This window comes from Ceratotherium simum, chromosome 23, assembly GCF_057802395.1.
Source record: "Ceratotherium simum simum isolate JZ-2026a chromosome 23, ASM5780239v1, whole genome shotgun sequence".
NCBI lineage: Eukaryota > Metazoa > Chordata > Mammalia > Perissodactyla > Rhinocerotidae > Ceratotherium > Ceratotherium simum.
In genome coordinates, this window is record NC_141922.1 from 5,578,850 (window position 1) to 5,603,133 (window position 24,284).

At 48.3% G+C, this 24,284-nt stretch overlaps 1 protein-coding gene across 2 annotated transcripts in view; it reads left to right on the forward strand.

The window, feature by feature from the left end:
- COL22A1 (collagen type XXII alpha 1 chain) overlaps window positions 1-24,284 on the forward strand; it is a 263,198-nt gene that overhangs the window by 78,863 nt on the left and 160,051 nt on the right. The window contains exons 12-15 of one of the 2 annotated variants that reach the window (XM_004431045.3): window positions 11,153-11,206; window positions 12,216-12,269; window positions 13,344-13,397; window positions 15,333-15,377. In XM_004431045.3, coding sequence (XP_004431102.2) covers window positions 11,153-11,206; window positions 12,216-12,269; window positions 13,344-13,397; window positions 15,333-15,377 — 207 coding nt within the window. The remainder of the gene's footprint in view (window positions 1-11,152; window positions 11,207-12,215; window positions 12,270-13,343; window positions 13,398-15,332; window positions 15,378-24,284) is intronic. The other variant, XM_087447112.1, reaches the window with a different exon arrangement.

Here is a 24,284-nt window from a genome sequence, read left to right on the forward strand (position 1 = left end):
TAGGAAGACCTTATAATATGGAGGTGTGCGTGCAACATGGTGCAAAAGAAACGGCAGACTAGGAAGCCATACATCCTCACACACGAAAAGATGTCAAAATTGCCGACACATTGGAGTAGTAGGATTTGGGATATTTTATATGTCTTGTTAATTGCTCTTCATGGTGCTAAAATATTGGTAGCATTTAACCAAAGACTAGATCTTAATATAATGAAAATCCCTTTAAACTATATTTTGCATGAAATCCAAAAGCAATGTGATTTTGGAGGGAAGCGTCCTTTCTCCCAGCGGGGGGAATTTGTTGAATACTGAATTATGTGATGGCTGGTGGGTCCAGATGGCAGAACATGGTAGTGGCTGAAGGTCAGGCTTTGGGAACCCAGTGCTGCCCCTGTCCTAACCCTCAGGAGGTCATTACAATTCCCAGTGCCTCAGTTTCCGCACCTGTCCACTGAAGATAATAGCAACAACAATACGCTCTGGTAAGGTTGGTGTGAGTGTTCAGTGACTGTATGCATGGAAAGAACATAGCAGGACACCTGTAAATCATGACTTCAGAAAGCATTAGCAAGAGCCAGGTCTAAGCCATCCACCCAGTGGATTCCCTGAGCACAATGATCAACTCAGGCACATTATCTAAGTTAATTCAAACCAAGTGAATTCAGTATTTTTGCTTAGAAGTCTGGAGACAGATGTTCTTCTCCCCTGGGCCTGAGGCTGTGAGGCTGAGAGCCTTGAAGTCCCTGCAGCCATTTGCTACCATGAGGTGAGCCGGTTCAAGTATGGTGAAGTCAGGCCCAAAATGGACCCTTGTAAGTGACATTGCTGAGCGGAGGCAAGGCTCAGCTAAGCCAGCGTCTCCACCTGCTCAGAGGCAGGAAGCAATGCATTTCCTGACAGGGTTCTTTGTTTTCTTCATGAAGAACAGTTAGTGTTAGTATTACAATTAGAGTTGGGTCAGGACGTAGAAGGAGGCCTTCAAGCAGGGCCTGGCCTAAACCAGGACGTGGAGGTGGGACAGGGCTGGGTGCTGGGGTGACTCAGTTTCCCTGGAGTGGAGGGTAACAGAGGACAGAGTGGGGGGGAGCTTTCAGCTCCTCATCTAGTCTGGATCACACCTATAGATAGTGAGGGCCCTTGGGATCCACAGGGGATGATATGGGGGCGAAGTGTCCCATAAAGCCATGCTTGGGTCAGCAACTCAGTACCCAGTATTTGGTAGAGGGCAAAAAAAACAAAAACAACAACCAAAAAGTCCTTTCTTAAGCATTTTCACAGAAATCCACATGGCAATAAATAAAACTTCATGTGGATTTTGTGGTCAGATTTCACAGTATGGTGCACCAGAAAAAATAGGCAAGCACATATGAAGAACTCAGCTGAATTTTATCAGGCTGGTTGACTCAGTAGCAGACAGACTTTTAGGTCATGCAAACACCAGTTCCTTGTCTTTTATTGTTTTCTTCAATTTTTACTGAGACCATGAACCTGACGAGACGAATGTGGTGAAAGAGGAATCTGAGCCAGACAAACAGCAGAGGCTGTTCCAATTTCCTGGGATGCTGCCTTCTCGAAGCTTCAACTGAATGTCCTGAGGAGGATGCAGAGCTGTGGGCAGCACCTGGGTGTTCTGAAGTCAGTGTGTAGGAGGGTTTTTGTGGGTCGGTTCACCATGAAGCTAAACAAATAAGGTGCCAGTTGGAAAATTGGGGAAAGAGAGTCCAAAACCATCATGATGAAATTAAGGAGAGTTGTCAGGAAGCCAGGTTCGCAGCAGTCAGCTGAGGTGGCCTGGTCTCCAGGCCTGAGAACAGTAGATTCTGCACATGTTTAGTCCAGACCAGGCCCCTGAGGAGCCCGGGGCTTTCTGTTCTCTGATGACTTGAACTTGGACAAAACAGACTCCTCCACATCACTGTGAACCATGAAACATCCAGCTTCTCAGGAAAGGCAGCTGGCTTCAGCTACAAAAAAGTGACTGCCAGCAGTGGCTAGCTCCAAATGCTTTCCTTTGACTTAAACCCACTGTCCCGTTTGAAACATGCAAGTGCACATGAATTTGCATTTGATTTTAAAATGCTGCTCTTGTCTCACCATTTCCTACGTACCACTGCTCTGCTAATCCGTGTTACTTGGCAGATGAAGGCCTATGTTTTTGGGGTGCACTTCCTGCCTGCTGTGATGGGGCCCCAAACAGGGGCCCAACAAACAAACTTTCCTCATGTTTGTCTCCTGCCGATTCTGGGTTCATCTTTCCCAGGGCACTCTCTGGATATTTCTACCTCCATGTCATTGATTCCTCCCCCTTGCAAGTCCACCATTCCCCTCTACTTGTTGAAATCCTAGGGATGCTTCTGATCCAGTAATCTTCCAGATGTCAAGCACAGAGCCGAATATTCCCATGGACGTTGTCTTAGTCATTCCTCCCAGTGAGTGCAGGTGGAAGGCACCATTATCCTCACTACGTGGAAAAGGCCACTGAGACCTGGGAAAACACACTCACACACGTTGATGTTTTCACGGTAAGAAGCTGTAGGAAGAAGATGAAATAGTTTATAATAAGCTCTGGCTTGTTCAGAATCATAGCACCTACCCATTTAGGGCCAGGCACTGAGCTAGAGGACTGGAGAGGGACAGCAAAATGAGGGACATGAGCTTTGGACTATGATTAATTCAACCTTCTGCACCTGGGAGTAAAGGTGAGGGGTTCAAGAGATGATGAAGAGTGTCTAGAAAAAAAACATTCTGGCCGCCACATGGCTAATTGGGCAGAGCCAGTAGTAGCTGGAAGTGATGCTCCCACTCAGTGCTGATCCTGATTAGCTCCTGGTCTGAGCTTGCCGAGGGCCCCTCCTATGAAGCAACCACAGCAGTGCCTGGAGTCCTACTGCAGGAGACAGCCAGAGCTGCTCTCACAATGACGCTCCTCTGATGCCAACATGACAGACACAGCTTGTGCCATCCACAGTGTAAAAGAACGGGTCTTTCCTGCCTGAGCTAGTTCTTACTTTAGTGTCTTTCAAAGGCAGGCTCTATTTGAAATTGTGAGCTGAGAAGATTTTGTGGAAGTAGAAATGGACTGCAGAGGTGAGTGGGGAATGAAGAGAGGGCTCTTCTGGACATGGATTTTCTTCCTGGTGCCTCCTTTCCAGGGCAGTGACCAAGAAAGGTCTCCAGAAACCATAAGATGCTTCTACACATCAGGAGTTTCTGGTATAAGTGAAATATGTGGCATAGCAAGGGGTCATGGGCACACTTTTATTTCCCTGATTCTTTCTGAATGGGTGGGGTGGGGTCATTAGCAATGGCAGCCATGCAGAATTCAATGGGCAACATCTGGTGATTTTTATCTGGAACAGTATAGTGACTTTGTCTCAAAGAATGCACCATGTAGTGGAAAGAATCATGACATCAGCCTTTTATGGACATCTTGATATGTGCCAGCTGTTCATTTTGTGAGTATCAGCCTCCTGCAGCCCCTTTAAGGAGTCTGGACCTTAAGGAGTCTTGGAGGATGCCCAAGGTCACAGGGCTGGTGCGTGAGCAGGCTGAGGCTATGTCTCTCTGGCTCTAGATCGCCACTCATAACCACTGCACTGGCCAATGCCAGTTCTTTGCCCTCTCCCAAAAGTGATGCTCATATCTGGGGATCATTGACCCTCAAAAACCATATCCCTCCTGGGAATCAACTTATTTTATGTAATGACTACATTGTAGAGCCTCTGAGTCATAAAATATAAAGTGTCTGTGTGTGTTTCTATGTGTGAAACTTCTAAGATGTATCTATGCCATTTGCCTCTAGCTCTGGGTCCCTTTCTCTCTGTTCGCGGCTGGCTTATCAGCACCCCCATCTCCTATTCTTAGCCTGTGCATTAATGTGCATTATTCATGGTTATCAAGTTGGATAACTGTGGTTGAGTGCCTTCTATTTTTATAATAATTAAAAGGTTTAGGGTAAAATAAGTTTATCTGCTTATATGCCCTCAAATAGCCTCTTAAGTTGGGGGGCAAAATGCTGAGAGACTATATAAAGGTACTGTAGATCCTGTCCATGGTGCTGAAGGACACACTGGGAAAGTTTTGAGTTCACAAGATCGCACAGCCCCAGGCAGAGCTGGAATAGGAAAGTCTGCACTTTTCCCCCAGCTCTGTCTGACACTCAGGCACTTGTCAGGTCTAACGGACCAGTCACAGGACCAACGGCTTCATACACGAGAGTGAGAGCATTTATGGGAAGGGTAAATGCTGGACAGCTGGACAGCTGGACTGGGAGGGCTGGGGAAGGTTGAAGGCGTGGACCCTAGACACAGACTGGCTGGGTTGAGACCCTGCTTGGCTGCTTTGCAGCTGTGTAATATTTTGCGGTTACTCAACCCCGGGACCCCTTGCTTTCCTCATCTATAAACTGGCAACTATAATAGTACTTGCCTCAGAGAGTTGCTACAAGGATTCATGAGCTAATGAAAATAAATGACATATTTGTAAAAAGTGCTCATAGATGTTAAGTATAATTACCATTACACCAGCATGGTGCTCCACTCTTTATATTCCAAATGACATCTTCTGTGTCCTCTGCATCAATGAGGTCTTACCCCCAGGGTCGGCTGACAGCTGCGAAATGTCAGAGCTCCCTGCCTCCCCCTGAGGAGAACTTCTGCAACTCCCAAAGCCTCAGGAAGCCTGGAGACTGTTAGATAGCATGTTCCAGGTGGGCTGACATAGAGGTGGAAGGTGTCCTTTCCTTTCTTCTGTTCATCCAAAATAATTCACAGAGCATCTAAGACTAATAACGGTACCTGTATTTATAAGTACTACTGTCTGCCAAGACTCATGCACATGCTATTTAGTTTTGAGGTAGCTATTGTTGTCCTCATTTTACAAGCTTATTAACAGTGTGACCAGGTGCACGTGACTTTATCTGTCTATGTGGCCAAGCCAGGAACTGAGCTCATGTTTTCTGACTCCACAGCCTGCATTTATCAGTGCTGAGAAGTGGTTCTCAAACTTGACCAAGCATCCAAATCCCCTGGAGCACTTGTTAAGCCAGTGTGCTGGACCCTGCTCCAAGAGTGTCTGGTTCAGTAGGTCTGGGTGGGGCCCGAGAATCTGCCTTACTAACATGGCCCAGGTGAAACTTATGCTGTTGATCCAGGAGCCACATTTGGAGGACCACTACCCAGAGCATTCCTCACCCCACCTAAAGGGCCTACTCCAGCTCCTACCAAATGGATGAAGAAGAACACTAGCATAGCACCTCTCGCAATGAAGCAATCTCTTTGTCAACATTTAGAAAAAAGCCCTGATAGTTAATTAACCAAAAGAACAGAGGAATTATCTGTTTTCTCTTTTCTCTGTATTTTGCCCAATGAGATAACCACACAATTCCCTGGGCTCTCGTTCTGACAAGTGGGCGTGGGCAGGTAACTTCCTTCCAGGTGTTACCCTCCCAGGGGCTCTCAATGAGATCACAGAGGCAGAGGGGGAGGGGGCAGAGAGGTCAGAGCCTGCCCTAGGGTCAGGGCCCTGATTTTGAGTCCTCGATGCCTTGTGAACAGGGAAGGCCCTCGTCCTGGGCCCTGGTTATCTTCTGTAATGTGTTTCACCTGCATTATCTATTGTCATCCTCTTAACCTGAGTGATCCTGTTTATAGGTGAAGAATGGAGGTTTGGGTAGTTTACCCAAAATAACAGTACTTGATGGTTGTTTTGAATTTCCCTATATGTGAAGCGTTGGTCCAAGGCATCTTACCAGCCTTCTCCAGCCAGAGATACTATTACTCCTTTCATGACCCCTTTTACATGTGATGGAGCTGAGACCCAGGAGGGGAAGTCACTTGTTCTGCTCCACCAATGGGTGGCAGAGGCTATTTGCGAATCCAGACCCTCTTCCCTCTAGTCTGGTTCTCTCTTCTCCTCTCCTTCTCCCCCCTCCTCTCATTTCCTCTCCTCTTCTCTTGCCCTTATTCTTTCTCTCTCTCTTTCTTCCCTCCCTTCTCCTTCCTTTCCCCCCCGCTTTTTTTTTTTTTTGTACCTTATTGTGGCTCCTTAGGTACACATATTCCCTTTGAAAATCTCCCTCTGCCTGACCTTACCAATGCCAGGGCAACTTCCAGTCTTCTCCCCACTCCTTTCATTGACCCACCCGTGGACTTAAGAAAATGTTCTTGGCTCTCAATAGAATACAAACAACTGCATTTCAATAACATTTTGTAGTCTACAAATTATGTCCACATTCATTTTCCCATCTGAAAGCAGCATGAACCTCTATTTTACAAATGATGAAACTGAAGCTCAGAGAGGCTTAGTGACTTTCCTAATGGGATGTGAATGGGCAGCCTAAGGCTATAACTTCCTCTTTTCAAAGCCACTGCAGGAAGCTGATGGTGAGTCCAACTGGAGGATTTTGGAAGGTGTGTCACAGGGACATGGTGGTGTTCTGTGATGTCAAGATTAGGTGACACTAAAACATGAAATATCTGGGTCAGGTTGACTTTTTCTTGGGGACACAATTTTCATAAGAGCAGGAACCCATCTAATGAAATGCCTGGATCTCATGATGACTTGAACGTGGACATTTCTGAGAATGTATCTCTTTGCAGTGCCAGCTTGGTTATCCTAACCATGTAAAATAAGATTCAAAGAGAAATGTTACCCTCTCGGACAAAGAAAATATTCACCTCTAAAGATGCCTCTAGTTGGTTTCTTAGAATATGAAGCAAGGGTAGGCCACCCCCATAACACAGCTGAAGTGGCTGGGTCTACAACATCAGTCATCTAAAACCAGTTTGCCAGACTGTCCATGTCCTTGGGAAGCACAAATCCTGAAGCTAGGTTCATGATCCCTATTTATGGATGAAGACTGAGACTCAGAGCATTTCACTAACTTGGCCAAGGCCATTAGTACTAAGTGATGGAGGTAGGATTTGAAGCTGCGACTTGCTGGTTCTTGAGACCATTGTCTTTCCACAACACCCTGCTATTCACATTGTTCCTGGGGGTTTCATACCCCAGGGGCTAATTTTAAAGTAGAAGAGTCTCCCCGTTGTCTCCCCTTTCAAGCCCATGGGGCTCAGGAAGGGATTGAAGGACACGGAGGACTTGTAGGGCCCCGTGCCCAGCGGCCACTGGTGACATAGAGGTGATTCCCCACCTTGCAGAGCTTCCACCCTGTGAATGAGGCAGATTCATGCAGATACTTGTTAGGCATCTATTGGAAAATGCCACAAGGCTGGAAATGTGACAACTGTGGGCAGAGGGAAGGTTCCGGAACTCTCCAGAGTTCCCTCGGGCATTGTCTCTGGTCTGCTCCCTGGCTCCCTTTATTAGATGGTCCTGGGAGCTCCAACACCTTCTGCCCTCCCCTTTATTCCTGACAAGACATCCTCTCCCCTGCCTTCAGCTGCAGGACTCCTCCACCTGCAGCAGCCAGAAGACAGACTGGCCTTTCAAGGACCCGCCGACCTAACTGGGTAACCAACACCTGGGGTGAGCTCTGCACCAAGTCACTCCAATAGGCCTGATTCCAGAGGGAAGCACCATCGAGGGCATTTCCTCAGAGGAAGTCCTTATTCTGTGATTTTCTGCATTTGGGGAAATCTTGAATTCAGCCCTAGAGTTGTAGAGAAGCAGAGCTAAGTGGGGTGGTGTCCCTGCCATCTGGAAATGCTCATGCCATTTGCTCAGATCAGCGCAAGATGTAGCAGGGAATAAAACATGGGCCTTAGAGACAGACAGGGCATCTGGACAGCTGTGCGACCCTATTCCTGGCCCCCAGCATCCTGGCCTGATACAGAGCTCTTGCCTCCTGTGGGGCAGTTGAAGGAGCTCCAATATTTCCCAGGGAGGTGGGGCTGCTGAGGCTACGGGAGAAAAACACGATCCCTGTGGGGAGACCAGAGCTGGGTGCTCAGGCATTAGCCGCCCCAACCTGCCTCGCCTGGCCACATAGACCACTAGGTGGCCATGAGAAGGGCACTGTCCCCCTGTGCCCGTGTGCTCCACGTAAAGTGAAGACACTTACTCATGGGACTGCTGAGAGTCCAGTGAACTGTTGTGTGTGCAGCAGACTCTAGGGCCCAGAGTCCAGCTCTCCATGTACGAATGCTGTAACTTGGGGCAAATTATTGAATCTGTGTGCTTCCATTTCGTAAACTATGAAATGTAGATAATACTTGCATATCTTTTACAGAATTGTTGTGGGGACGAGTTAAATGCACTGATGAATATAAAGTCCTCATAATACTTGGCACGTCGTAAATATACAGTCAAGGTTGACTGACAGCAGCAGCATCTTTAATATCACTTTAATATTATATTATTATTAATATCACTTTAATATTACTGTTAGTTCTGCCATTATTAGTGCTAACGAAAACAATGGCAATTGGTGTTCAGTCAGCATTTGGTACGGCAGAAATAACTTCCATCTGTACTGGCAACCTCTTCAAACTCTGGACGGTTGGGTTTCAGATTAGACAGGGGGGTGGGCAGGGGATTCATCCCCCTTGTGCTGATGTGTAAATGGGGGATGAGAAGTCACCAGTCACAGTGGCCCTTACTTCGTAAGGATGGTGATGACAGTTTGACCCCAAAAAGCACCCCATCGACTCCCACTGTCCCAAGGAAACGGCACTGCAGGAAACCCTGCGCCCCTATCAATGAACAACCCTTCCTCCTGTGAAACATCCCCAAACTGCTCCCCTGCCCCTTGTTTCCAGCCAAGGACAGCCAAAGGTACCTGAAGACCAGGGAGAAGGTTTCTCCTCCAAAAATCCCACCAAAGCAGCACTTGCTTCGGGGACTGTCTCAGTCTTTCCTCTTCTTACTCCATAAATAAGGTTGACTCTCTTTTCTAGCACTTTTGAACCTCTGCCTATGGCAGCCTGGTCACCTCAACACACGTGTTTAAAGGACTCAGTTTTGCCCTGATGAGGTGCAGAGAAGCAGAGCTCCATCTCCCTGTGTGTGCTGAGCCGCTGCATTCCCCTCCCAGGCCCATGGGAAGGTTGGGGAGGTGAGGACACTGTGGAGATCCACCATCAACAAGAGCAGTAAGCTTCAAGAAAGCTTACTGTGAAGGGACCGGTTCAACACGGTTTAACACTGTATTTCACAAACCTATTTGACCAAAGAGCCCCCAGCCTTCCCCCACCCTCATCACACGTTAATTACAAATCAAGCTGGTATCATCGAGAGCAACTTTGGAAATGTTATACGAAGCACCACAGAGACATTTCATACTTAGCTGTGATTGTTCCCGTTTTACTGAGTGTGGAACTGAGACTTCAAGAGATTAAGTAATTTGCCCAAAGTGGCCCAGCCCCCCTCTAGGCGAGGGTTGCAGGAGCTGGCATTCAGCTTGCCAAGTGCATGACTCCCTGCTCACCAGGCTGCCTTTCCTGGAGACGTCCCCTCTGGAAGTTTCCACCCACATTAACTCAAACCTTCAGTCTCCAGGACTGGACTCTCCTGGCCCTGAGACTAAGGAACAAACACCACTTACTGGCAAATCAGTGTTTTGTGTGAGCACAGTTGCCCTATCTCCACCGTTAAATTGCTAGGTGAGAGCAAGAGTGGGCATCCTGGTGACCATTCCAGGCAGCTTATTTTGCACGTCACACATGGTAAAGGCATCATTTTCCTGGCCATGGGTGTGCCTGGCGCAGTGTGATTCAATCTAATCATCACAGGCAGGGTGGCTGTGATTACAGTGTGCCAGAGGAGAGGCTGCACCAGGAGGCCCAATAATATCCCTACAGCAGAGCGTGTGGGCTTCGTTCCCAAACCTCGCCTCATCCTTGCTGGTGTAATCCTCCACACTTAGACAGGAGGCGAGTGACACACTGAGCCTTCAGGGATGGCTCAGAAGGTGCAGAGCAGGGGCGCAGACTCACGTCTGTCTGATGCCAGGGCCAGAGATATCTGTCCATCTGTCTGTCTGTTTTTACCTTCAATATCACACTGACTTATATTAGACAGAATATTGAGGCCATAGAAGGCACTTCATAGATATTTTAGAAGTATATATGGATGTGTACATATATACATACATACATGCATCTTAATCTATAGATGAAAACTATAAATACATAATGTCTGCCTTTGAGACAAAGATAGGACTTATTTCATGGGGTTATTATGGGGACTAAATAGGATGATATATGTACAAGACATACTACAGGATCCAGCACATAGTGTTTTCTAAATATTACCTAGACATTCATCAATTCACTGTTTCATTGAATGTCCAACATCCTCGTTTCACAGATGGAAAACCCAGAAAGTGTCATTGATTTGTTCAGTATCACAAGGAAAACTGATGGTGAGGGGGAGGCTGAGCTGAAGGTTCTGGTGAATCCTTTGATTTGAATCAGCAGATGTGGGAGCTGGATGGGAGCTTAGAGATTCTGGGGGTCCCTGTTTTTAAATTGTCCCCCAAATCCCTCTCCAAGATGTGTATGGGGGAGAAAGGGAGATAAGTAGCCTGGCCCGGGTCCCCCCCCCCCGCCCCACAGCTTCTCCGTGAGTATGCATGTCACATGCCTCTGTGTGTGATTCATTAGAACGGAGTTTACCCCAGCTTAAAAACATACCTGTCCTAGCCCCGTGGTTCTCAACTGGGGGCGATCTTGCCTCCCAGGGGCCATTTGGCAATATCTAGAGACATTTTTGGTCGTCACAACTGGGGAGCGCTGCTGGCGTCTAGGAATGCTGCTGGACATCCTCCAAAGCCCAGGGCAGCCCCCCAGCAAAGAGTCATCCAGCCCATTGTCCATCAGCCCAGGGTGAGGACCTGCTCCAGCCCAGCGCTCTGCTTTACATGTGTGACACTGATCCCGGAGTGAAGAGGGGTCACACTGCGAGTTAGGGGAGGGGCGTGGCCAGGGCTTCTAGCTCACACTGTCAGGTGCATACAGACTACCTGGGGGTCTTGTTAAAATGTGAACCCTGATGCAGCAGGTCTCGAGTGAAGCCTGAGAATCTGCATTTCTTACCGTCTCCCAGATGGCTCCCAGGCTGCATCTTGGTGGACCACCTTCTGAATAGCCGAGTCTTGGTTTCTCTACTTCTCCGCTGTGCCAGCATTCTGAGAGCCTGTCGCTAGCGTTGTCCTCACCCTACACTAATTGCTACTCTCTTTCTCTCATCCTAGGGTTCCCTGGGCCCGCCTGGTCCCCCTGGGAGAGACGGCAGCAAAGGCATGCGGGTATGTTTGTTCCCACCGCCCTTACCACTAGGCAGCGCTGGGCCAGGGACTGCCTGGTCAGAGCCCTGTGTCCTTGAGTGGCTGGCCTTTTCCAGGGCCAGGCTTGATCTGGGGCTCATTTGTACCAGGATCTTCCCAGGTCCCTGGAGGTCAGCCCAATAGTTACAGCAACGCCAGCAGCAGCTGTTGCCACCGAGCATCCCCTGCGTACCCTTGGAAGCCAGTTTCTCACTTAGCTGGCAAGCGGTTCTGCACAGGAGGTTTTGTCCCCAATGCCCAGACTTAAGCCAGGTCGAGGTCCAAGGTGAAGGATTCACCCAAGCCCTGTTTGTAGCTAGAGGAGTCGGGGTGGGACCCAAGCAGCACCGCGTACAGTGCGTGGCCAGCCAGCCTCCTTCTTGTTGGCACCCCAACTCCACCTCTGCATTCCTCTGCCTCTGAGTTGGAACACTCCAGAAACCCAGAAAAAAAGTGACCTCCTCTCAGGCAGGTCAGTCTGCTCCAGGGAAAAAGAAATAAAACTCTTCTCCAACAAGAACCCAAAGGGAAATCGCAATTTTCAGGTTTTCAGCCGCACATGAGCATGCCTGGGAGTCGGAGCCTTTACTGTGAGCGCCTCTAAGTGCACAGCCTTCGGCGCACCAGGAAGGAGTTCTGGGGCAGAGACTAGGAAAGGGGAGTTCCACCAATCTCTAGACCTTCTCAATGAGGAAGGCCTTCATCATCACTCCAGTCGCTAAGCTTTCTCTGCTGTTCTGTTGGAATTCAGTTTTGTTGACCTCCAGTGGAGGGATCTAGTGGGGTTGAGATGATAACACTCGCAGTCAAGATCAGCCCTTTACTTATAGAAGGGGTCTCTGAGGGATCCTGGGCCTCTGGATGCTGGTGGTTATGTCATTTCTGTGATGAGTTTGAGTTCCAGGAATGGATGCCCCCTGAGGCTTTGGACCCCATGTGCCGGGGCCCGTGTTCCGCTGGGTTATGACCACTTGCTGTTTTGTGTGTGCAGGGGGAGCCAGGAGAACCAGGAGAGCCAGGGCTGCCCGGAGAGGTGGGCATGAGGGTAAGTGTTACTTTGAGCTGTGTTCCTCCGAGGTTCCCAATGGACAAATCTTGATGCAAAACCAGTTGCTGTAGGTGTAGAGATGCACTGATGGGTTCCCTACTGACCCTTCTCATAGAACTGCATGCACACTTGTTTGTGGATATCCATACATACATGATTGTTCCTAAATTCTTACCAAAAAATGAATCATATCATACTCTGCCATTTATATTTTTCATTTAGCAAGCAAAGACATCTTTCCACACCAATACAGATAGATACCACCTATTCTGTTAGCAATGCATGTTATTCCATCATATGGATGCATCCTAATTTATATAACCTTTTCCCTATTTATGGCCCTGAAGGTTGTTTCTAATTTTATTTGTTTTTCACTAAAATCAGTGAAGCAATAAATGCATATGTGTGTGTGCATGTGTGTGTGTGTGTGTTTCTCGTTATGTACTGTATTTTAATTTTAGTAGGATAGATTGCAAAAACTGGGATATTTTTATCTGAGGAAACGCATATTTTAATTTTGATAGATGTTAATAGATATTGCCAAATTAGTTGCTTAAAAGCTGTAGCAATTCATGGTGCGAGTGGCAGAGGGGCTCTGGGATCTGCAGACATCTGTTGGGCTTTGTTGGGACTTGTCCAGGCTGTCCTGGCCCCGTGGCAAAGTGGGAATGATGAGCTGCAGGAGTCAGCCACATTGATCAGAAGCTGCGCACACACCCTATCCAGATCATGGGAAGGCCACAGGACACGTGCAAATGGGTGCAAATGGGAACTGTTGCACTGGCCTCATTATAGCTCAGAGACAACACACTATGGCTGTTCCTTGAAGTTGAGGGGTTCTGGGTATGAATCATGGCTCTACTTGGCAGGGTATGGCATGAGCTCTAAATAGCAGAGAGGCAGCGGAGGTGGAGGGAGTCCCTTGGCGAGACCTTGTGCGAGCAGCATGGCAGAGTGTGGTGGGTGAGAGGCAGTGGACCTCATCCCCAAATGTGTTATTGTCTTCGTGTTGCCTTTGCTCCTGCCTTTTCTTTCCATTCCCAAACCTTCCTTGTCAACGCTCTTCTACAGGGATCCCAAGGACCAGCTGGACTTCCTGGACCTCCTGGACACGTTGGAGCTCCTGTAAGTAAAGGCACTTGTCTGGAAGGGGCTCTGTTCCCTTCCCCAGGGAGTGGGACCCAGGCTTTCTGATAAGTCCCCCTCCTGCATCTACACACAGGACCCACTGCCTTGCACGTGTTGATGACAATGGAGTGTTGGTCTCTCTCCTTAGACCAGAAATGCTTAAACACTCTGGTACTTAGGAATCTCCTGGAGAACAAGTGTGAATGCACACTCCCAGGACCCCATTCCCAGACAAGGAAGCAGCAGGTTTGCATGGAATATAGGAATCTGCATTTTTACCCAGCAGCCCAAGTGTTTCTGACACATGACTTAAAGAAGCCGTTTTTATCAAGCTGTCCATCCACTACTCAGGAGGAGGTGGAGTCTTTATTAATTCCCAGGCCTGGAACACTGCTGGACACATGATGGATGTCCAATGACCATGTGCTCCATGGATAAAGTGATGAACAAGTAGATACAGTTATAAGGAGCAAGGTGGCCTCTTGGGTGTCTAACCTTATTCTTGGTTCTCATTAAGAAAGATTTGAGATTGTCTCCTACTGAAAGAGGCAGTGTAAAAGGTCATTTTCGAACAAGGCAGTCTGCATTGCCTCAGGGGCATTCAAGACCTCTGATCTCTGTGTTTCTGGCCAAAATATTCAGATGGGATTAAAAGGGCCTGAGTGGTCTGCAGACCCTCTGCCCTCTGGGACAGCATCCTGTGGCTCTGGCCCTGTGCCTCTTCTCCAGGCACCAAAGATGTGTGTAGTATTCCTGGACTCAGCAAGCGGGCCTGGGCAGTCTCTGCTTTCTTTAACATCTTTTCCATAGAACGTCCAATGGTCTCTTCTCCAGGAAAGGAGAGGAGAGAGAGGGTGCCACACAGGGAGTTCACAGAGTGACACAGGACATATTCACCCTCTCCGGCAGGGCCATGCACCGAGCTGTTGGCTTGGCCTGCAAGCCCTGCCTGGAGAGAAGCCATGCTTTCATCAGCTGGTGCTGGAGGTCCCAGCATCTCACTGCACTTCCTACACATCTGAGAAGAGCAGACACACGTGCTGTTCAAATCTTCCGCACTTTAGTGTGGGACCTAGCCTTCAGGCAAAACTTCTACAAGATTCTTGTGCTAACCAAGTAGTTGATGCAGTCATTCATTGAATCATGTATTCATTCAATAGGTGTCTGTGAATATCAAGTGACAGGCACTGTTCTGGACTCTGGGGATACAGTATTGAAGGAAAGAAGGCGCTGCCCTCATGGGGCTAACATCCTACTTGGGCGAGGCAGAAAGTGTGTCATATGGGGCTGAGTGCTGCGAGAAGTGTAAAGTGTGGTGAAGAGAATGGAGAGCCACAGTGGGCGGGGGGGGCAGTGATTGTGTTTTAGACCCTGTGGTCAGAGAATCCCGCATCTTGGCTGACATTTCCGTCAAGTCTGCTCACAGAGGGGACAGAGTTCTTAGCACAGGATCTGGGTGCTGCTCCTGAGGAAGGTCTTGTGGATGCCGGACAGGGCAATGGCCCTCTCCCTGCAGAGGTAGAGGGATGTGGCTTAAAGGGGCCCAGAGTCTCAGGCTCGATGTTGGGGGCTGTCCCTGGATTCTATGATCACTATGGAATCACAGGCTCCAGGTGGCAGTGGGGACTGACTCCAAAGCCACATTCCTGCCCTTGGCCAGATGATCTCAGGGGCCACGGTGTGTTCAGATATGTAGATGGGAGGATCTGGATAACCCAGGCCAGGGGACCAGCCCCTGGAGCTCACTTACCCTGGCAGGGGACTAGCTTGGCTACCTGGGCCCAAGGGAGGGGCATAGGCCGCTGTGTGGAGCAAGACTTCACGGGAGACAGGCTTCTCACCACCATCCCAGGCAGTCTGTGCATGGGCCCTCAGAGGGTAAGAACAGAGAAGCTGGACTGAGATGTTACTTATCTTCCTCTCTCCCCACAGGGTCTCCAAGGAGAACGAGGTGAAAAGGGAGCCCTAGGAGAAAAGGTATTTGCAGTCGGCTTCAATCAATCAATGCAGCTTTCCATAGAAAAGGGGAAAAGGGCGCCTGGGACCGCCCACTCTGTGCTTGCTTGTGGGTTCGTGTGTGTGTGTGTGTGTGTGTGTGCACTTGTGCATATGCATATGTGTGTGCACGTGTGTGTGTGTACAGTGAATGTGTGTGCATGCTTGTGCATGTGTGCCTGTGGCAGGCAAGGGCTGGTGCAGACAGTGCGTTAGTTTCCCACCCTAAACCTAAGTTCTGGGCCAGGCTGGCCGTGGGCTCGGTCCCTGCAGGGACTGCTGTCCCCTCACAGAGTGTAGGGTTTCCAGGCCAGAGCCAGTTTTGAGAGAGCCCAGGATTGGGACTCAAAAAGGCCTGGTTGCTGCCATGGCCTCACATCTCACTTGGCAAGTTACATAACTTCTCTGTTGCTCAGTTACCCTGACTCTCAAACAAAAGGGAGGGTGCGTCGTGACAGTTGTGACATTGGTGACCCACATTTAACTCATTCACCAAACCTTGTGAACTGACCAAAGCTGAGTCTCTTAATGCAGACTGCCATGGTGGCTGACATACTGAGGAGGGCTAAGGTTGTCCCTTCCTTCATGACTATGCCACCGGGTCACGACAAGATGCCCTCGGACCAAGTCCTTCCATACGTGCCAATGCCATAGAATGCTCGGGGTCCAGCGGGGTGGGAACAACCTGCGAATCCCACTTCTACCTCCCCAACAGGAGCTGACGCCGAATTCTCAGGAATCTCCCCCCAGGCCCGTTCTTAGGGTCCTTCAGATCAGGAGCTGGAGCTCGGCCCTCCTGTGCTAAGCTGTGTTCCAGACCTTTTTTCAGTCTACCCCATCCTATTTTCCAATGGTTCATGTTCCTCTGGTTTCATAATAAACTTTTAAATTATTAAGTAATTTAATATTATTTCAGTATGTTTAGAAAATAGTGAAAAATAGCCTAAAATCCCGCCATGCTGCTACAACTATAGCGGCACATATTCTGTAGGACTTATTCTTATACATCCAATTTCTTTTTACATAGTCGCACATAATACATTCAGTTTCACAACCTGTCTTGTTTGTTATTCCTGAGTATGGTATTTTTTCCCATATACTCTACAGTTTTTGTGACGTATTGTAAACAGCTGCACAATATTCCATTTTGTGAATAAACCATGATTTGTGTGCCCATTCCCCTGTTACTGATCATTTAGGGTTGTTTTCAGTTTTTCAAGATTAAAAATAATGCTTTGGTGAATGTTTTTAAACCTATAGCTTTATTTATTTATTTTTTAAATTTAGGATTATTTCCTTACACTGCTCTCCCAGAAGGGAGATTACTGGTCAAAGAAAATGAACCTGTGTGTGGCTCTGGAAGCACATTACCATGTTGCTTTCCAGAAGGTTCCTTAGAATAAAGGGAGGCAGGGGCTAGCATGGTGCCCACTTCAGTGTCCAAAGCATGATTTCTGGTTGTGTGTATATTAAATTTTAATTATTGTAACTTAAAAAGCAAAATCCCTTACCCCATGGTCATTAAGATTTGATTCTTTGGGGAAGTTTTAAGATGGTTCCATGTATTTGTTTACCAGTAGAGCCCCTCTCTGTGGCTTTCTGCTCCTTTCCTTTACAATGTGGGGACGTGAAAGTGGCATTTGGAATAACTGAGGATTCAGGCACAGGGTGATATGGCTTGAAGGGCGGCTTTGGTGCGTGAGGGAATAAGGGTCTGATTTGAAGCCCCTGGGTGGAAGCAGGCGGGGTTTGAGGAACTGACCAGGCAGTAGGGCTGGGCTGTAGAACAGCGAGAGAGAAGCTGAGGCTCAGTGTCCAAAGCGCGTGGCAGGCTCAGCAGTGATTCCAGCTGAAGTCCCAGGCATGAGGATTTCACCCTGGCCATCACCTGAGGGCGTGGTCAGAGACCCAAGCCTGTGCTCTGACCTGGGTTCAAAACAGGCCTCGGAATGTTCAGTCTCCCTCGGGCCCTTACTGAGTGCCTGCTGCAGGTCAGATCCACGGAAGGTGGCAGGTCCAGTGAGGACTGAGGCATAGGCCCTGCCTTTAAGGTTCCAAGAGTTCAGTGGGCAAGACATTTACAGAGTCGACTCAGTGCATGGGTGTATGAGGTGCACAGTGCTCAGTGCAGAACCTGGAGCATGGATGGCCCTCGATAGGTGTTTGCTAAAGAAATTAGTGGATAATAGATGAACACTTTCTAAAATAAAAATAAAATCTTTCCTAAGACCAGATCTCTTATAAGAAGGATAACTGGTGAATCGAAGATGTGGGAACCAAACAAGGCACAGTAGTTTGGACACAGCCAGGTCATGTAAAGACAAGATGGCTATATTTGGAGAGGACACAGACCCCCAGGACCCCAGGACCTTGGGCATCAGATACAAGTCCAATACTAATATAGCTCTGCAGCGGGCAGAAACCCAAAAGCTTGATCACCTGGGAAGGGGTCTCACCAAACAGAGGGGTCAAGGCTATGGCTTCCAGGTCTGCAGTAAGGGGCATGGAGGACCCGTAGGCAGGAGCTCATGAAGGTCACATCAGGGGTCTGGGGTGTTCTCGCTCATGGACAGCTTCACTTTGCTTCATATGGGGTTAGTGTTCCAACAAACTCCATGGGGTCCAAGAGATGTGGGTTCAAGTCACACAGCACTGATCTGAAGTGTGAAAAAGGAAATTAAAAAAACCCAAAAAACCTTCTCCTTGTTGGGCTTCAGTTTGTTGCCTTGTAAAATCTCAACTGAGACCTGGATGGAGCCAGAAGCCGGCGAGGAGCCTGTGCCCAGCCTCAGTGCCTGCCATCTACCTACACGCGATGCCTGGGGTTTCCGGAGGCAGCTGCCAGCACTGAAGTGTCTTCTGCCTCATGAAAGACTATGGAAGAAATCCTCCCCAAATCAAAAGCTGTGTTTTAAGTGCTTAATTTTTTTTAACGTGCTGTAAAGGACCCAAAAAAGTGAAAACATAATGTTTGCCCTTAAGAAGCCTACAGGCTGACTGGGAACATGTGAAAAGTTAAATTGATTCCTCCATTCACTTATTCACCCCTTCATTCCTTCAGTCACATACCCACCCACCCATCCACCCACCAATAGTTAGTGAAGACTTCAACTCTATACTCAGGAGTCCATTGCTCGGAAGTCTTCCTGGTCCCCCAGCCTGTCCCAGAGCTTCCACTTCTATGCCCCAGGACCCCTGTAGTTTCATCCTGATTGGTTATTTGTGTCACATTTGTCGGTCACCCACACACACGCCTGTAGACCCCTAGCACCTTGAGCACAGTGCTCACACCTTATGCATCTCTGGGTCCTCACTCCCTGAAGTGGTACCTGACACAAAGTGCATTGCCAGTCCTCATCCATTGACACATTGGTGTGGCACTGGACATGGCTGATGAAAGATGCAGAAACCAAGATGGAACTCAGACTGCAGAAGGCCTTCACCAACACGTGTATGGACTTGGACTTTTGGAGAGATGCGTAGGATGGATTTAGAAGATGCATCTTAGCACTCAGGCTCAGACGAAGCCACAAGAGTGGATGAAATGGTGAACAAGAAGCTGCATGGACCATGTCATGTTAGTTAGGAAACGTCACAGACAGAAGGTTCTGGGGGCCTGGAGCTGGAAAGCACCATCCGAAAGATGGTCTTCTAAGCTTCCTGGTTGCAGTGGCTTAAGCTGAGCTTCTGAGAAAGGGTGAGTTTGGATTTCCAGGGTTTCATTGAAGACTGAAGTACAGAGCTGAGGACTCTTCATGGACCTGGTGAGAGCAGCTTTGCCACTTAGGAGCCAGGACAACCACTCAATCTATGAGATCCTCAGTTTCCTCATCTACAGAATGGAAATATTAATATCTTCCCCAAAGCTTGTTGGAAGGTTGGATAAGATAACAAATCAAAGTGTCCAGCACATCACCAACACGTCCACAAACACTCATTTCCTTTCCCTACCTGTGTTTTGGGAGAAATTCAGTCTGTACACACTCAATTCTTTGTTCTTGACAAAATCTTGTTTTGAAGCAATAGCCTTTTCCCATGGAGTGTTGGACTGATTTTCCAGTAAGTTTTTGGAGTCTTGAGTTAAAACTTTTGTCCAGCCAAGAAATGCTGCATTCCTATAAAAATTCTCAATTATCAGATCTAGAAGGGAGTATAGAGAACGGCGGGGATATGTCCTATTGTACAGATGGGAAAACTTAGTCCCGAGGCAATGCCATGGCCCACCTGATGCTATGTGGCCTGTTATAAGGAGAGCAAGTGCTAGAGACTCTTCATTCCCAGTCTGACCTTTTCCCACCGAGGCACATGTGAAGTGCCACCAGAAACGTAGAGCAATCGATGTTCCCATGAACTGTCTCTTCAGAGTGGCCACAGTCCTGCCCCCTTCACGCGCCACCTTGCAGGGAAGGTCAGGAAGTAGAGGCCACCTCCAGGTGAGGTCCAGGAGAGGAAGTTCAGCAAATGTGTCCGCCAGCCTCAGTCTCTCCAGGCTGCACCAGGTAACATCGTTGTGGCATAGACCACGATGTGCGTGAATCCTCAGTTATTCCAATGCCACTTTCAAGTCCCTCCAATGTAATTGTAAAATGCTTAGAACAGTGCTGGGCAGCATGTGCCATATATATTGGGGTGGGGAGGCAGAGAGAGACAGAGAAAGAGAAAGATGCAGAGAGAGAGAGGGAAGCATGAGCCGGGGCTCTGCTAGCTCAGCTTTGGGTATGATTTCGGCCTCCCTTGCTAACTTTCTGGATGACTCTGAGGAGAGCTGGTCCCTTCTCTGCACCTCCATTTTCCCATCTATCAAACAAGAAGCCTGGAGTGCATGATCCCTCAGGCTCCTTTCCAGTTCTTATATCTCATGGGTACTTAAAACAGTCTATTTTCTCATTAACCTCTCTGATTTCTTATATCAGCAAGAAAGAAGTTTCCATCTCCCCTTGAGACAGCCCTGTCCAGATGCCAGGCCTCACCCAGCATGGAGCTGGGCCAGAGAGAGAAGCCACCCATCCATCACCGAGGCCACCATGCAACAGAACATGGCAGGGTGTTCTCTGTAATGTGGGATGGCCCTTGCTTTAGGCATTTTCCAGAAGATACTTCTGCAGGCACAGTGAGATGTGGAGGCTCCACTGGCATAAGGATGTCCTTGTGACTGAGGGGCAGTAAGCCTGAATGAGCTATCCAAGGACTACTGGGCTTGGGACAATCATCAAATTCTAAGGTGAATCTAGTCGTGAAGAGAGGAGTCCACTCACTAAGGGGCTAAAAGTTGGGTGCAGTGGCCCCAGCTCTGTCTGGATAGCTGTGCCCCCAGGATAACCTTGGCTGGAGGGGACAGTCAAGCTCCTGAGGCCCCAAGGAGGATTTTTCAGGGATCCTGCCCTGGCTTGGGAATAGTGAAGCTCTGGGCACAGCAGCCCTAGTAAGATGGTAAGAGCACTGGCTTTAGAATTTGAAAAACCGGATTCTCACCCTGGCTCTGCCTCTATGAGCCCTGGGATGTTACACACGCTTAACCTCTCAGACCTCTGTGTACTTATCTAACACTTAGAGGTACTACTACCTGTCTCAGGAAGTGGCTCTGAGGATCCAGTTAAATTAGTTGTGAAAGCAAATACAGGACTTGGCACCTGGTAGGTTCTCCCTAAATGTTTAACAAAAGGGAGTGGGAGTTTTGAAGGGACTGAAACCATGATCCATCCTGCAGACACCGACGCTGCCTTACGATGAGTCATCAGTAAGTCATCACCCTCAATGCACTTTGTTCTAGAAGGGTTGGCAGAGATGCCCCCCAGGTCTTACTGTGACGAGTCTTTGTTGAATATCCAGTGGGTGCTGGGTGCACCGAGTTACAGCCACTCATTCATTTGGTGAACCTTTATGGTTCAAACTTTTACGAAACAAGTACCCAGCGAAAGAAACACACCACACGCCCCCTCCCACATTAAATATGCATGCCAACACCAAGATTTCAGAATTGTCAAGATTACGCAGCCCAGATGAGAGAAGCTGAGGGAGTTTTTCCACTTTGAGCAGGGTGCGCACTCCCTCTGCCGTCGGAGATTCAGAACTGCAGCAAGTGCACTTGGCATGGAGGGAGCCCTCTCTGGGCTTCACAGGCTGGCTGTCAGGATTGAGACAACAAATACCGGATCTTCCTTTTTAGAGCTTTGTGAACCAGGATGATGCACTTAATCTCTGAGACATGGTTTCCTTTACTAAAAATGGGAATGATCTGTCACAGGATTTATGTGAATTTTTAACAAGATAGTGCCTGTTTTAGCATCTGGTACCCGGAAGATGCTTGGGACAAGGACTGATTCTCCCTTAATTTGCATATACATGCTCCTCTCTATCCATTAAGGAATGTGAAAATCAGAAGATGTCTTAGAGTTCTTATAATACAGCCACCTTTTTTCTTTTCCTGTTTTTCATTATTTAAACCCAATGAGGAAATTGAATCTCAGAGCGGAGTAGACTCTTCTGGGGGCAGCCAGCATTGACAGAATCAGGATTAGAACTCAGGTCTCTGACTCCTAGTTCATCACACTCCTCTCATCCTTTCTGTTCCCTCAGCTCACATCCCTTCCTCTCCTGTGACATTCCTCCCTTGCTGGCCCCTTTCAACCAATTTCTTTTTCTCTCCTTCCCATGTTCCACAGTCCCTCTTTGTTTTGCTTAAACAGCTTTTAATTTACACCTTCCAGTCTCTGTTCTAAGCATTTTACATATATTAGCTCACCTAAGCCTCACGGCAGCCTAATGCGGTAAATAGCATCCCTATTTATAGATGGGGAATCTGAGTCACAGAGATGCTAAGGAGTTGGTCCAAGGTCACACAGCTTGAGAGTGGGAAAGCCGAGGTTTGAGTCTGAGTCGTGAGGTTGACCATGGCTCCCTGTACCTCTCCTCCTCATAGAGCCCCAGCTGCCACTCAGTCCGTGTCAGGAACCAAGCTGGTGGTCAGCTGTCCAAATCCTGTCCTCTGTCATGGGGATAAAACCCAACAAAACTGAAAAACAGCAAAACGAAACGGAGTGTCAGGCCTTTAGGTGGGACATGCTCTGTCTAGTCTGGCCTCCAACCCAATTCTTCCCTATTGCTTCCACCCACCCCATGTCCCAGCCGGGCTCCTGTAGTCTTTTCCATTAGAGACCCTGCTGTATGGACTACCGTCTTCTGTCTTCTGTCTCTACTCCTGTCTGTATCTGTCTCTCTCTGTCTCTGCTCTCCCTCAGTGTGTCTCTCCCTCATCCATCCTCTCCTGCTCATTATCTCCCTTTCATCCCCCTGCTAATGAAAACACACATCTGTCAGCGCCCCAGCTGTGTTCCTCCTGGCCCCGCTCTCCGTGTGCTGACTAGCGATATAGACTATTGATTTCACATCCAGCCAAGCCCTTGCCCTGCACTCGGAAGTTGTCCTGAGTTGCAGCTGGGATAAATCTTGGCATCCCCGGGCTCCACTGATCTTGGTCTGCAAGTGCAAGGAAGTAAGAAAGGGGGACTTGGGCAACAGGCAGAGCTCTCCACTTCAAGGTGGGACTTTTGAAATTGTACCTTTTCCTTTGCTGAGCCCTGTGGCAGTGCCACATTCCGGGGTGACATTTAGTAGGCTGGCCTACGAGGAAGAGAGCTCTGGCTGGAAGTCAGGAGACTTTGACTTGCATCTTGGCTCCATCACTAAGTGTCTGTGTGACCCTGGACAAGACACACTCCCTAACGTTGTACATTCCCTCACCTATAAATGAGGCGGTTGGATCCACAGGTTCTAAGACCTTGCTGGCTCAACTGCTTTGGGAATCAATGAGAGAGACAAGCGTGCTCCTCCAGGAGCCTCTGTTCAGACCCTGTAGGGAGGTAGAAGTAGAGGATTGAAGGCCAAGGCACCAGGTTCTGGTGCCGGTGCAAGCACGCCCCACCAGGGTTAAGTAGCTTTACATCTGGGCCTCAGTTTCCTCATCTGTCATTGGCCCTCAAACTTACCAACCTCAGAGTTTGGAGGAAGAAAAGATGTGGTAACAGAAGTGGAATTGGTTGGCGGAGAGATAAAGTACAGGCAGCTCTTCTCTCTGTTCACCCCAAAACTCGTAATGAAAAGACTTTTTAAAATAATTAATATGTAATAGTGCTTCAAAATAGAAATGTGTACATCATTGTTCTAGAATTTTTTTGATAATTTATGAAGGATATAAAATATATATGATGAAGTTTACATAGTTGCAAGATGAGGGGAAACTACAAACCAAACTGCAGAATTGAGAGAAGTGCTAGGGCAATCTCCAAGTTCAGATCAGTGGATGAGGGAGTGGGGGATCCTGGGGCACTTGTTAGTGGTTAATTGGGCCCTGCACTTGGAGCAGCTAAATTGGGCAGCTCCTCCCCTGACCTCTGCTTGAACTGGCCAGTGGAAAGCATCGGTATTTGCCTCCAGACTGAGAGAGAGAACCATTTCCCTGGTAGCCAGCAACCCCCAGAAGGAATGGGAGCATCCACACCGAGAAGAAAAACTACTGATGCGTCCCACCTGTCAGAAGTTCCACCTTACCCTGCCATCACCAGTGGTGGGCTGCAGTAAATAGAATCGATATCCACAGGCAGGCAACCCAAGACAGGCACAGCAAAAAAGATCAGAAAACCAAGGATCTTCATTCGTTCAAAGAAAAAGAACATCCTGGAAGATAGGCACCGACCTTAAGAAAAAGAAAGAAATAACAGCTTAAGGAGTAAAGTTATAGAGAAATAGAAGGAGAGTTCAAAATAATTTTCATGTGTAGTCTTCCAGTTGCCTAGTAAATGTCACCTGGGGGCCACGCTGTGAGTATCTGGGCTGGACGCCAGAGACACGATAATGAAAGGGTGAACACACATCATGTCCTAGTGCTAGAGA